The 13,356-nt window shown below is 39.0% G+C and overlaps 2 protein-coding genes across 2 annotated transcripts; one reads left to right on the plus strand and one right to left on the minus strand.

The window, feature by feature from the left end:
* Window positions 1-376: 376 nt before the first annotated feature.
* Window positions 377-2,785, plus strand: LOC137102628 (NF-kappa-B inhibitor alpha-like). The gene is made up of 6 exons (XM_067482320.1): window positions 377-675; window positions 1,260-1,365; window positions 1,468-1,675; window positions 1,792-1,880; window positions 2,002-2,262; window positions 2,377-2,785. The coding sequence occupies exons 1-6, from the start codon at window positions 479-481 to the stop codon at window positions 2,404-2,406; spliced, it is 891 nt and encodes a 296-aa protein (XP_067338421.1). The 5' UTR covers window positions 377-478; the 3' UTR covers window positions 2,407-2,785.
* A 1,445-nt stretch (window positions 2,786-4,230) lies between these two features.
* LOC137102629 (proteasome subunit alpha type-6) lies at window positions 4,231-8,677 on the minus strand. Its single transcript, XM_067482322.1, has 7 exons — window positions 8,503-8,677; window positions 7,433-7,527; window positions 6,607-6,688; window positions 5,895-6,050; window positions 5,521-5,699; window positions 5,217-5,311; window positions 4,231-4,437 (listed from the first exon to the last, which is right to left on the minus strand). The coding sequence occupies exons 1-7, from the start codon at window positions 8,576-8,578 to the stop codon at window positions 4,380-4,382; spliced, it is 741 nt and encodes a 246-aa protein (XP_067338423.1). The 5' UTR covers window positions 8,579-8,677; the 3' UTR covers window positions 4,231-4,379.
* Window positions 8,678-13,356: the final 4,679 nt, after the last annotated feature.

Genomic DNA, 13,356 nt, shown 5'->3' on the forward strand with positions numbered 1-13,356 from the left:
GAATTTGGCCAATTAGGACAAACGCATGAAGTGGAAAAAAAAATTGCATTGCTAACTTGGGTTAGCCACTTGAAACAGATAATTTCCCCACTGTAAAAAGGGAATTCTTTCAGAGCCAGCCAGGGCCTGTCTCATTCACACCCATCGTGGCTCATTCATTGAAATAAATAATGGCATGTCCCTTAACCTACATCACAGGTGAAAATAGGTGTCTAATAGGAAACTACAAGTTTTCATTCTGAATCTCTTTGGGGGGGGTTTCTCACAAAAGCACAGTTCGGCGTGATTTCCCTTGCTTTTTCGAAGATAAGTCAATTGGAAATCCCCACTGAGGCCCCGCCCAGCCGAGCGCACAAAACCCAGCGTACCTCCCCGAGCAGCATCACTCTGCCCTGACCTTTGGAAGTAGACGGAGCTGTGTCTTGTAGAAAGTCGCAAAGTCAACATTGACGTCCCCAGAGTTTCTAACCACATTCAAATGGATTATAACTTCGACAGCATGGAGGCCAAGCATGACAAAATGGTACCGTGCCAGGACGACCGCTTTGACAGCGGCCTGGATTCCCTGAAAGAGGACGAGCTGTCCAGCCATTTTCAAGAGTTGACTGTCGACATAAAGTGTCACAGTCAGGAAAACGAGCCCTGGAAAACTGCAGTGACTGACGACGGTGATACGTAAGTGCAACTTTTGGATTATTACGAATAAATTCTTAAGAATGCAAACACGCATTTTGCAAATGTTGTTGCCTTTGGTTTTTTTCTTTTTTGTTTTTTGTTTTGCGCGAATTATTTGCGGTTTATGTGGAGTTTTGCACTCGGTGCGCGTAATGTCAACCTGCTGCATTGGAAAACTATAAAACGCCGCAGCAGTGGGCTTGTAAATCGCGCAAGCTGCAGGAAAACAAGGGGTCTTTAAAAGTGTGTATGTGTGTGCGTGCAGTACAGTGTGTACTCTGTGTGTGTGTGTGTGTGTGTGTGTGTGTGTGTGTGTGTGTACTTTGGCTGAGAGAGCAGTCTGGGCGGCGCTAAAGTCCGCGCTGCGCGTTCAGGAAAGTCCCTGGCCCTCTGCCAGTAACTGATAAAGCATCAGATGTGTCAAGCCACAACTGGTGGAAATAACCCGACAAAACTCCACTCTTGCGAAACGCTCCACTGCTCAGGCTTTGATCTTTCTATTTGGCTGGAACCACTTCCTCCATGCGTATTTTTTTTTTCCTCCTGCACAATTTTAAATAACACTGCTCTTCCTCTCTCCATAGATTTCTGCACTTGGCCATCATTCATGAAGCTACCGAGCAGGCCCTGGAGATGATCAAGCTCTCTCACAATCACCCATTCCTGAACGTACAGAACCACCAGAGACAGGTAACAAGCAAAACCAAATAGAAAACCTTCAGCGCACACAAAGTGGCATTAGTAAAGGAACACTTATTAAATATATATTTTTTTTTTCAATTTTCCCCCCAGACTGCACTCCACCTAGCAGTGATCACAGAGCAACCCCTTTTGGTGGAGAGGCTCCTGAAGGCCGGCTGTGACGCACGACTAGCCGATGACAGTGGGAACACAGCTCTCCACATCGCCTGCAAGAAAGGCTCCCTCGCCTGCTTTAGCCTCATTACCCAGACCTGCCAGCGCCACCTTAACTCCATCATGTCCTTCCCTAACTACAGTGGTAAGCATTGAGCTGTAGGAACTCTTAACCCATGCGCAGATTTTGTTTGAGTTCATGTTGGCAGGGCCTGTTTCTTAATTTTGATTATTAACTTTGCCTAAATTTGCTCGTCCCAGGACAAAACTGTCTCCACTTGGCATCTATCAACGGCTTCATTTCACTGGTGGAAAACCTTGTACAGCTGGGTGCAGATATCAATGCACAGGTAGGTGTCGTTAACTTCTGGTGAAGGCGTTGCTGTTTTGCAAAATAAAGCCAAAATCAAAAAAAAAAAAAAAAGCCAAGTCAGGACATTAACATTATCATTTTCATGTTCATTTCCATAGGAACAGTGCAGTGGAAGAACAGCCCTCCATCTTGCTGTGGATCTTCAGAACCCGATACTGGTCGGCCGCCTCCTGGACCTCGGTGCTGACGTTAACTGCTTGAACTACGGCGGCTTTACACCATACCACCTCACTTACGGGCGCCAGAATGACGAGATTCGCTGCCAACTGTTCGAGAGGACAGCACTGGAGCTGAGGGAGCTGCCCGACAGTGAATCAGATGACAGCGACATGGAGGATCTGTACCTGTCGGAAGACGAGGTCAGTATCTAATTCAGAACCACAGAATTACAAGACCTCTCATTCACACATTTCATTTGATCATGTCTTTGAAGAATGAGTTTCTAATGTTTTTATTTTTTGCTTCCCCTACAGCTGTACGATGACATAAAGTTTGGAAAGTAGTCGGAGCCATTCCTGTGGTGTTGGCGTGAACAACAGTGAAGCTGCTACTGGGTTGCCCAGCTATGGCCCCAAATGAGGGATGAATCAATACCTGTCTCTCCTCCCCCCCAGATCCAAGTAAACTTGTGCTGGCCCTGGGATCACAGACGTATGAAGATGGCGTGCAGTCTGGTCAAGTCTAGTCAAGATAACATAACTCTGACATATAACAGCAAGACCATGACCTCCGTATAGTCCTGTATAGTGTATATGTATTGATGTGTATATACCAAAAATGTATAAAATTGTAAATACAGAGATTATTTTTGTACCTGTACATATTGTGTGGATTTAAACACTATAAAAATGTTGAAAATAAAAAGATACCTATGAATATAAAGAGCTGAATTTCCCCAAATCATTTTTTTTTTTTTTTCCATGTGATGAGTCTTTTGGTGCTTTTCCACACTGTTAAACGAGCATCATTTCTCACTTGCACAATGTGACGAGTAAGAGAGTCATCACCTAGACTTCACAGACAAAAATGATCACACTCTGTCACTTGGAACAGTCTGGGATTTCCTTGTTGGGGCGAGGTCATCGGGTCTCTGAGTCACCAAGTTGAAAGTCCCTGGGCAGCGTAAGAGGAACATGGTGTACTTAAGTATTCTGCCCTGCCCTGGAACTATTGTTCAACTGACACTGGGTAGCACATACCAAGGAAATTTCTTTTTTGAAAACTAAATCTTAAAAAGACGCAGAGAATGTGCCAGACAGAACCGGCATGCTGTATACTATCGATCAGGAAAGTTTAGGAAGTCTGTCACTACATTTCCCTGTCAGCTTGACTCATGCGAGAAAGAAGGAACTAACCAGCACTATCGGCTCAGTTTCCCTGAATGAAGTAAAACTGGAGTCAGCACTGACTCAGAAAATGTCCCAGAGTGATTAGGCGTAATAGTGGTAGATTTTTCAGCCTATATTAGGACCTATGGCTGTAAACCTTCTTAGAAATACAATGGGTTTTTCCAAGGAGCAAGTTACTTCTTCTGGACAGCGGGAATACAATAAGGGGTGTCAACATAAAACCAAACCAAACCAAAAAGTCCCAAAGGTTAGAATGGCATTTATGATGAGAAGACAGACATTAAACTCTGGATCTTTTCCTGATTATTTCAAAACAAAACAAAAAACAAAACAGTTGACAGGGTGCAACAACTGATGTCCTTAGATCATTTCCAGTCTCATCACAACAGAGAATGACTGGCTTAGGACATGTTAACATCATTTCTCATCATATGATGACGTATTCATGAGATGGACGGGATCTTTTAGTGTAACGCTTAGTCAGTTTCCCACCCAGGTACAAACACACACATACACAGCCCATATGTGAGCTTCATCAAAAACCACTCTAGAAATATCAAGGGAAACTAATTTTCCCTTTGCAAACAGAAACTACTTTTGTTGTGCGATGTATCCGGTGAGTTGAAGTAATCTAATTGTGACATTCTACAGGTGTCTAAAAATGTGCCAAAAATGTTTACAAAAATCAGGTCAGATCCGATGTGAATACTCACTGTGTAGTAAAAGAACCTAATTTCTGCGCTTCAGTGTGTCAGGTGATTTTTTTTTTAGTGCATTCAGCAGCCACAACAGGAAGCTCAGAGGTAAAGCTCTGCACCCGCTCATGTTCCCATAAACATTTTCCCCTGCTGCTAAATTCAACTGACAGACGAAAGCACAGCTGACGCAACTTGGCCAGTGGTTTACAAGTTTTTGTAAATACTGTATGTGACAAAAACCCAAAACAGTAAATGGTTAAAATACATCAGGGGCGATTGGTATTTTTACTCCAAAAACTTTTTTTATTTGTTGAATGAAACAGTGGGGTAAATGTACAGCAAAACAAAGAACGCCGGTCTCCATTTGGGAACTCCATAAGTCCCATCAAGCTCAAATTTAAATCCAACAAGTGACTCGTCTCTGCTCGCTCAGTCCCGCTCTGCAAGGGATACCAGGTGGGAGTCTACTTCGGTCTCTGTCAAAATCCTGCAGAGAAAAAAAAAAACAGCTGCAAGATGATTCTTGAAGCTGGAAACCTCACTTTAACTACAGCTACAGTAAATCAGCTGAGGGAAATTTGAGGTTAAATGGGAGATTTTACATACGCTTTTTTTTTGGCCATATATGATGATCATTATCAAATATAAATATATATTTTTTGGAAGGTTGGTTGAATAAAAGAAGCTATATAAATACACCTGAGCATCCTCTTCTCTCACACCAACTAACTTCATGTCCTCCCTCACTACATCCATAAATCTCCTTTTTGCTCTTCCTCTAGACCTCCTGCCAGGCAGCTCCAAACATCAGCATCCTTCTACCGACATGTTCACAGTTTCTCCTCTGAACGTGTCCAAACCACCTCAATCTGGCCTCTCTGACTTTATCACCTAAACATCTAACATGAGCTGTCCCTCTGATGTCCTCATTCCTGATCCTGTCCATCCTCGTCACTCCCAAATCTAACCGCAACATCTTAACCTTTGCTACCTCCAGCTCTGCCTCCTGTCTTTTCTCAAATGAATGCAGAAAATAATCAGTGTAATCTATATTATCTTTAGCTGTAATTAAAAGATACTACAGTAAAAACAAGCTTCAGCGTCACTCAGTAATATTGGATACTACTTATGTAAAAGCAGCAAAAAACAATTTATAGCAATTAATGTAACAGAAAGGTTTTGAAGGAGAGAATTTTTGTGTTACTCCCATTCTCGACTCACTTGGCGTCACTGCCACAAACTTGTTATCAACCATCAGTTTTGTACCTGAACTTGGGGTCCTGTGTTGTCACAACGCCCACTTCGAGCTCGGAGGGCTTGAAGTCAATGGAAAGAACAGTTGACAGACAAGAAACGGCTGTCTAAAGTGAAAAAAAGGGGAGAGAAGAGGGTTAAGAGAAGGAGGGCAATAACGTTTCTTAAATATTTATCCAATTATTTATATTTCACACTGTCTATAATTCAGTTGCTTTTTGCTTTATATGAAACTGAAAACCCACACAGCAAGAAACCATGTCAGGTGACTTTCTGATCAACCTGTGCTATATAAACGTAAGAAAATGTTCCATGCCTCAATAGTTTGTTCAAAGGTCCAGTCCAGTTTCTTTTTCACTTTCTTCTCCAGAAAGCTGGTGGCTTCTGTCTGCTTCACTCCAGCAGCTGTGGCCTTGAAGCCACAGTAGTAGCCTGCAGGGTCACACTTGTACACCTGGGGACCATACTCCTCGTCTACGCCGATCACAATCATACCTGCAGGTTACCAGGCAACAGAGACTAGTCACATGTGGCTTCAGTGTGTATATGTGGGTGTACACAGAAACACGTAACTCACATACACACAGAGTAAATATGGATTGTTGATTGTGAATAATTTTGAATTCGCATGCTGTGTAAAAAACAAACAAACAACAACAAACACCACCACCGCCCCAAATCAATACTTACAACAGCCTAGTGGTCGCATCTCGGCATTCTGCGTGTACACTTGTGAGATGTCAGCGATTCTCTTACACAGCATGTCGACTGGAATCTCATAACCGTACTTGTACTGCCAGTTGGCTGCCTCGTAGCGAGCTCGCTGCACTTGGGACCTGCTGTCAGCTGCAAGACATCAGTGTGAGAAGGAGTGTGTTGTAGACTATTTGGTTGAAAGTGTCTATTGAATTGTTAATCAGTTACATCCGTACTTCAAATTTCTAGCACAGTGTGTTAATCACACCAACAAGAAGTCTGTTCAGAAACCAAATTAACTACTGTTTGGAAAGAGGAACCATCAGCTACAGTAAATTCTGGGACTTGTTAAGCTGTTAGCCTAGGGATGTTAAGCTACCCCTGGGCTCATAACTTTCAATTTTACCACTTAAGCTTTAAAGTCCCCGGATTAAAAAAAGTGTGGCTGCGTAAAAGTGATTTCCACCTAAACCGTTACCGTCAAACCACGACTGATTACAATAAATGCGCATCTGTCAGAAAATGTTTTGGACTCAACAAGTACAAAAGTGAGCGAGAGAAAAGAACAGAAAATGTGGGGAAGCTGCTCAAAATGTTCCTACTAAGTACAGACTTTTTATAATAAGATTTTGGAAATGTTATACGAAAATAAACTTAAATATATTTACTGAATATTTAACTTACAAATAATGAACCCCCTTCTTACCTGTCATCCCAGACATTACACATCCTATATTATCTGTTATTCTGAAAAGGTGAGTCACTGTGGAAGCATCCAGAAGCTTGTCCTGTTTTCAGAAAGAAGGTAGTAGTGAGCCCATAATGTTACATTAATACTAAGGTAAAGATAAATAAATCTTTAATCATCCAACATAGGGGAACTTTCCAATGCAGAATTTATACTGTGATTTACTTGACTGTTCAAATGAATAAATGCTTTGGGTATTCAACTTATCAGAATGGTTTAAAATGCCGGAAATAATACATGCACTAAATAAACTGCCTTGAAAGATTGAAAAATACACAAAACATTAACATATGAAATATGTTTTTTTATTTATTTTAATTGGAAATTTAAGAATATTTCATTTAAGTGATTTACTTTACATCATCAGTTACTTTTAAACATTAATTTAACATGACAAATTAGAAATGCTACATAAAACCTTGATGCATGTCTGTTACTGTTATAACAATGTTGCATATCAACTACAAAATAATCTCTGTAAAAACACAGTAAATTGGAGAGAAAAAAGTACTAATGGTTTTGTGTGCAAAATCCCACACTGAATATGGACACAGGATGTTTGCACAATTAACCACTGACCAATAAACAAACAATACTGAGTTACCATGAGAATGCATAAGGTATAACAATTTCTAACAATAATTATAATATAGATTTATTTAACTGTCAGAACTGATGCCACAAATGGGATAAATCAACTAAGTGCGTGGGAAGATGCTCCTTGTATTCTCAAGGTTGAGTTTACAATCCTCACTCATATGACAACAACCTATTACCAACTTACCGGTACTTTTTTTTGTGTTACAACAACCGCACAGTCCTTCCCTCTGACTGCTACCGACGTGAGTCCACCTTGGTTTATGGCCTTGAAAGCATATTCTGCAAACAAATGGGACTTACTATTAGGGGATTGTCATAAACATGCACAGCACAGAGTGATTTTGGACAGTGCAGAAGTGGCAGCTGTTCGCCACAGACTGTTGCCAGGTGTCCTCGACACTGAGTTCTTATTCTATGGGCTCACATACATTTTCCCTGTAAATATACATTCAAATGACTGATACTCGTAACGAATATCACTGCATAAAAAGGACATTTCTTCTAGTCCACTTAGTTTATTTTTTCTGGCACAATTCAGTGTCTTCACTGTTGATGATTGATCAAATTCACACAAGAGAATCAGATAGAAATCTTTCCTTCTTTTTTATTTTAGGTTATGTAAGTTTTAAGTTCATTTTTACTTATACCCAACACACACACATATATAATGTTTATTGGTCTCACTACGATCAACGTGACAGTGAAACTTAATTCAAAAGCAGCCTTTAGCAAATGTTGTAAAAACCTAATATTGACACTTTGACTAATGAATCAGCTTGCTCACAGCTATGCTAACAATGCTAACTAGCCTACTAGGCAGACACCTATTATCATTCAATTAGCATAATTTAACGGTGATTTCAAAAATGCAAACATAAAAGAACTAATTTGACACCTGTGTTAATCGTTTTGCGGTCATATATAATACTACTTTCGCTTTGACGGAGTATTGACAATGAGCAATGGATCCGCTTGCTTTACTGCAATGCTAACCATGCTAACTAACCTAGTAGCCAACCAGCTATTTTGATTCGCTTCTTAAGAGTTTAATGCTGCTATCAGATGACTAAACCTAAAGTAACACCGAAACAAGTACTAAGATTTAATCGGCTATAAAACATATCACTTTCGCTTTGGTGAGGTTTTTAGTTATTAGCAGGTACCCAAACAAACGAACCATGACAGAGCATTTAGCTAGCGTTAGCTAGCAGTGACTCTAAGTGCCGGCTTTTGGCGAAACAAAATACAACTGACCGACTTGATAGAGTCTTCCTTCAGGAGAGAAGATGGTAATGTGTCGATCAAATCCTGCACTTGAACCTCGGGACATTGTACAAGGTAAAATCAGCAAAGAAGTTCGTCCTAATTAACCTGCAATCAGATCTTATTTCATGAACAATTTTCACCCGGAAGTCAAACTGAAGAGATTCGTATTTCATCCGGTGTGAGAGATTGCTTTGTTTCCATAGTGATATAACCTTTATGAGTATTTCCGTTTTTTATACTGACGTATATTTCTCTTCCACTACATGGGAAATGGTTTACATTCAGAATAAATGGTTACCATATTAACTAGTAACAATAAATAAAGCTGCACATTCCCCATATTGAGCATAATGTAATTTAGACATGAACACGTTATAGGATGTAAGTAATCCAATAATCCAACATTTGATCATGTAAAAGTGGCAGGAAACTTTGTGTATAGTGTTTTTATTATTACAGCTATGTGCAGTAAAGTAATATTTTCCAAGGCAGATATGTTGACCTGTCATAACAGGAAAAGCATTGATGAAAATATTAATTAGCCAATTCTGGGGGTTTCACTGTCTTTATTATTTTTGACCTTATTTCAGACCTATTTATTCCTGATCCCAGATTAGTGTATCTGCATAGTGTTTTTATTCTCCTTAAAAAAAAAAAATGTAACGGCTTGTTCAAATACAACATGGAATCCTATGGATTTATAGTACATTGTACATATTCATTATGTAGTATGTTTACATTTACATTTAGTCATTTAGCAGATGCTTTTATCCAAAGCGACTTACAAGTGAGGTACAAGACAGGCAAGAATCTAAGTCAAGGTATGTCTGTATATGTTAACTTTTCAACTGCAGAAAGGAAAAAACATAGTTAGGTGTTTCTAAGAAAGAGTAATCTATCCCATTAGTATGCACATACCTAGGATCCATTCATTTACTTTATGGTGTACATCTGTTTTTATTTTTATTTGTTTATTTATGCCAAAAGCCAAATGTCTTCTGTGTAAAAGGCTCCATGTGTATGCTGGCTCACTGGCTCGGTAGTTTACTGGAACACTCACGGGGAAATGTGCCATTACTGATAACATTTAGTTACACCTTCCTTTTCCTGCTAGTCATATTGTCAGCTGTATATATTTTTTGTGGTTCATATAATATTTAACTTTTGTCTTTTAGCTGTGACAGGAAGCTGGTGAGTCAATGGCACACTGGACTTTATTCTGCTGTAAATTGTTAATACTATTATTCCAACAACTTACAGAATAATGCAATCAAGTACAAAACCACCGTCACATACTGCCTCAGCACACTGCCTCTCTAAAATGTTCTTAATGTCAGCTCTGACTCCTGGTACATTTAGCAACATTTATTTATTATAAATAATATATTTTATTATTTAACATTTATTTTATTGTTTATACCAGCCAGCTGCTACACGTAGACACTAATACTATGCTGAAATTATTTTCAGCATAACGTGCATGAAGAAGCTGAAATTGTAACAGAATAGGACTGTGACAAATCTGAAACCAGATTCTCTTATGACACAACAGGATTAATATTCCTCTTCATATAACAAGCTATGTGAAAATAATGCCATCTTTTAAATGAAAGACGAGCATGGTTTCTTTTTCTCAATTCGTGAAACAAAGTTACTGATAGCTCACTTGGTGAAGGTTCAATTCCAATTTCCTTGTTCCTGAAAAAACTGCGCAAATGTGTCATCTGGGATTTTCCCTCTGTCCTAAGGTAACTAATACAGCTGAACAGAAGGATGTTTGCTTCATCTTCAAAAGTTAAGATATTCAGATAATGACTCATACAGCTACTTGGTGTGGTATTATGATCAGAGAATCAGAAGTTGAGTCTTCGGTCTGCGATGCCAACAGGGTTATATTATAAAATTTCCACATTTGATTTTATGGCAAAAAGTCAATTACTTTGATTGTTGAAAAGGATTAAATTAGAATGTTTTAGAGAATTGCTCATTAAAAATTATGGTGTTGAGCCAGTGTGTGGTGGTGTTTTGGTACTTGATTGCATTTTTTTGTTAGATTTTGGAATAATAGCATTACCAATTTGTTTTTACCCTCTGGATCAGATTTTTCAATTATGACACCGTTTATAAACAGATTATGTCATCTTGTTGCTCACACTATGATGGTGATCACTGTGATCGTGGTCAACCAGCCTTTCCAGAGTTTTCCAAGATGACATCATCTGAACTCCTAAAGATGTAAAACTCCTCCGTGTGTTGTCGTCCGGAAGCATTTTTCAGCCAGAAGAAGAGAAATATTTGAAAAAAGGGAGGTCAGAGAGAAGTTTAAAAGCATTATTGTATATTTACACTCTAAACTTAAGCACAGGGGAGCAAGTTGAGAATTGCTGAAGTTGCCCTTCAAGATAATGTCCTTTAGAAAATGAACACCTCCTACATTTCAGTTGTAAAAACATAATTAACATGGCTAATTAGGATGCTGTTTGGTTTAAAATGGCTAAAAGGTAAAAAACCTAAAATACATTTTAGTTGGTTTCTAGAGCATCTGCACCTCTTTTATGTATCACACCCACACCAACCCACACCAATGTCCCATCCGTCCTGATACCTCTCACTTTCCTCCCCCTTTCCTGTCCCCATCCCCACCTCTGTTTTATCTTGTTCTCTCCTTCTGCTTCTGTTCTTACTTTTTTAAAAGCATGACTTGTTCATTCTGTGTCAGCGCAGCATTTGCCCACTGTATTCACTTTTGAAACCAGAAAGACCCCCACCCCCAGAGCCTTTGAGAAGAGGCGTGGGACTGAACTCTGGAGAGCAGGGGGGATCTCCATCAACTCTTAAAATACTTTTTTCACATTGCAGTGCCACAGTCTGGTTAATCTTTTCCAAACACAGAAGTTAAGATGTTAGGCAATAAGGGAAACATTAGTGTGTTGAGGCCTGCTTTCTCTGAAAACCGTCTAACGTCAAATGAAACATTTGTATGTTTGACTAATTTTGTGTGAAACATCTTACACATATTCTTTCCATAATGACTGACATTTAAGATGCATTTAAAAATTTCCCAAATAAACTTTCTTAAGCCATGTTTCTATACAAACCTAATGCACAATGCATTATGGTAATTTTAAAAGCTTCAAAAAAAATAATGTACATATAAAGTTGAATTAATCTATTGTACATGTTGATAAACAAATTAAAATAAGTTATTGGTTGAGGAATAACCAAAAGATCATAGATAAAAGATCTTGAGGGCCTTGAGGGCACATACTTGTTTAAGATGTCAGATATGTTTTTTTTACTTCTTTACTCTAGCAAATCCAGCAATCCTTGAGTAACCACTTTCTAAGAAGATGAATGCAGGAAGTAGCTCCCTAGAAAATTCAACCTAAAGTCAACTGAAGTGCAAATGGTGCAAATGTGATATATGTATGTGATAACAAGACTGTGTGTCTACTTCCTTTTATTACAGGCATCTTCATTAGAATTTGTTTTCCGTGTAAATTATCTAGTGGTTCGTCATGTTGCAAACCCTCCAGTGGTTGCACAGCAGCTTGACAGTGTGTTGAAATCACTGCTGCCGCACTTATTTCGAAATGCTTAAGGTGTTAGGCATTACAAGGAAAACCAATAAAAAAAAAGAAAAAGAACCTAGTCATTCAGGGCTAGTCAATGACAGGACTCTGTGTGAGAGTGCGACAGCAGAGTGCAAACATTTTAAGTTCCAGTGACATTATGGGGTAAAAGTAACCTGCATGATAACAAGGTAACAGATTAACACGTATTAACACAGCGAGTGTAGGTCACCTCTACTCTGCAACACAGAACAGATGCCTGGCTCTGGTACTACCAGTAAAACAAGAAGGGAACTGATCTAATGTTACATACAGCCTCTATGTTGTTTCGCATGAGTCAACTCTCCTCTCTGCACTTGAACAAGACTATTGACACAGGACCTATACGCTTTTTAACCGTGTCTGTTACTTCAGCTCCTCTGTATCTTGTCTAAGATGAGCTGCTCAGCTACTGGCTAGGTCCACATTAGTTTGATACACTTTTAATAAAGTAAATTACTTGCTATTGGCCTTATTCTCGGCATGTTTTTTCCTTCTGTGCTGCTTAGGTAAAAGGTATTAGGGAAATCCACAGTACTTATTTGCTTCAATTAGAAGGCAAAACATAACTCAAGTCTTATGTAACTGTTGCAGAGTCACTCACTAATGAAATATGCAAATGCACGGGCAGAACTAGATGTTACAGTTCTCAGGAAGGAAATATAAAACTCGTAAGAAATGATTACAAGCTTCTTTACCGACGTTTGCCGTGGGAAAAGTTGTCTCACTTACACCTGGCATCAGCAAGAAAACTGTACCTGCGTATTCTGTGTGAACATGGAAAAAATGGGATGGAGAACCGGATTTGGAATTGGAGTCACTTATAAATGATAGGAACTCATCTGCATAGCACGACCAGGTCCTGCAGAACAAATCTGCCCAGTAAGACGAGAGGTCACCGTGCAACGTGTATCTGAAGCTAATATGATAATATGTCTGAGTTTATGGACGTCTGCATCCCCATTAAAATGTAGTGGGAATAAAGTAGCAAAAAGAAGTAGGTTTGTACTAAAACAATGCAACTTTGGAACATAGGGTGGAGACCTTCTATTAATATAATGGAATATTTTTATTATAATATTATTAATATATTTATGCTCTCATAAATTTTGGCCCAATAAATTAAGAAGCATATGCAGGGTTATATTATAGGTATTTAAAATCAAATAAAAATTGTGTTCTTATGAGCAGCTGAAAATTTGTGAAACTATCCTAAAAGTTTCAAGCTCAT

This window comes from Channa argus, chromosome 17 (genome assembly GCF_033026475.1).
Source record: "Channa argus isolate prfri chromosome 17, Channa argus male v1.0, whole genome shotgun sequence".
Classification (NCBI taxonomy): Eukaryota; Metazoa; Chordata; class Actinopteri; order Anabantiformes; family Channidae; genus Channa; species Channa argus.

What these genes read in the sequence shown, in the direction of transcription:
- LOC137102629 (XM_067482322.1), bottom strand. Translation starts at nt 8,578, where the DNA reads ATGTCCCGAGGTTCAAGTGCAGGATTTGATCGACACATTACCATCTTC. An exon ending in CCTTTGAACAAACTATTGAG is followed by an intron (nt 5,312 to 5,520) that starts GCATGGAACATT and finishes TTTTCACTTTAG; the next exon opens with ACAGCCGTTTCTTGTCTGTC. An exon ending in ACACAGGACCCCAAGTTCAG is followed by an intron (nt 4,438 to 5,216) that starts GTACAAAACTGA and finishes TTTTCTCTGCAG; the next exon opens with GATTTTGACAGAGACCGAAG.
- LOC137102628 (XM_067482320.1), top strand. Translation starts at nt 479, where the DNA reads ATGGATTATAACTTCGACAGCATGGAGGCCAAGCATGACAAAATGGTA. An exon ending in GTGACTGACGACGGTGATAC is followed by an intron (nt 676 to 1,259) that starts GTAAGTGCAACT and finishes CTCTCTCCATAG; the next exon opens with ATTTCTGCACTTGGCCATCA. An exon ending in GTCCTTCCCTAACTACAGTG is followed by an intron (nt 1,676 to 1,791) that starts GTAAGCATTGAG and finishes TGCTCGTCCCAG; the next exon opens with GACAAAACTGTCTCCACTTG.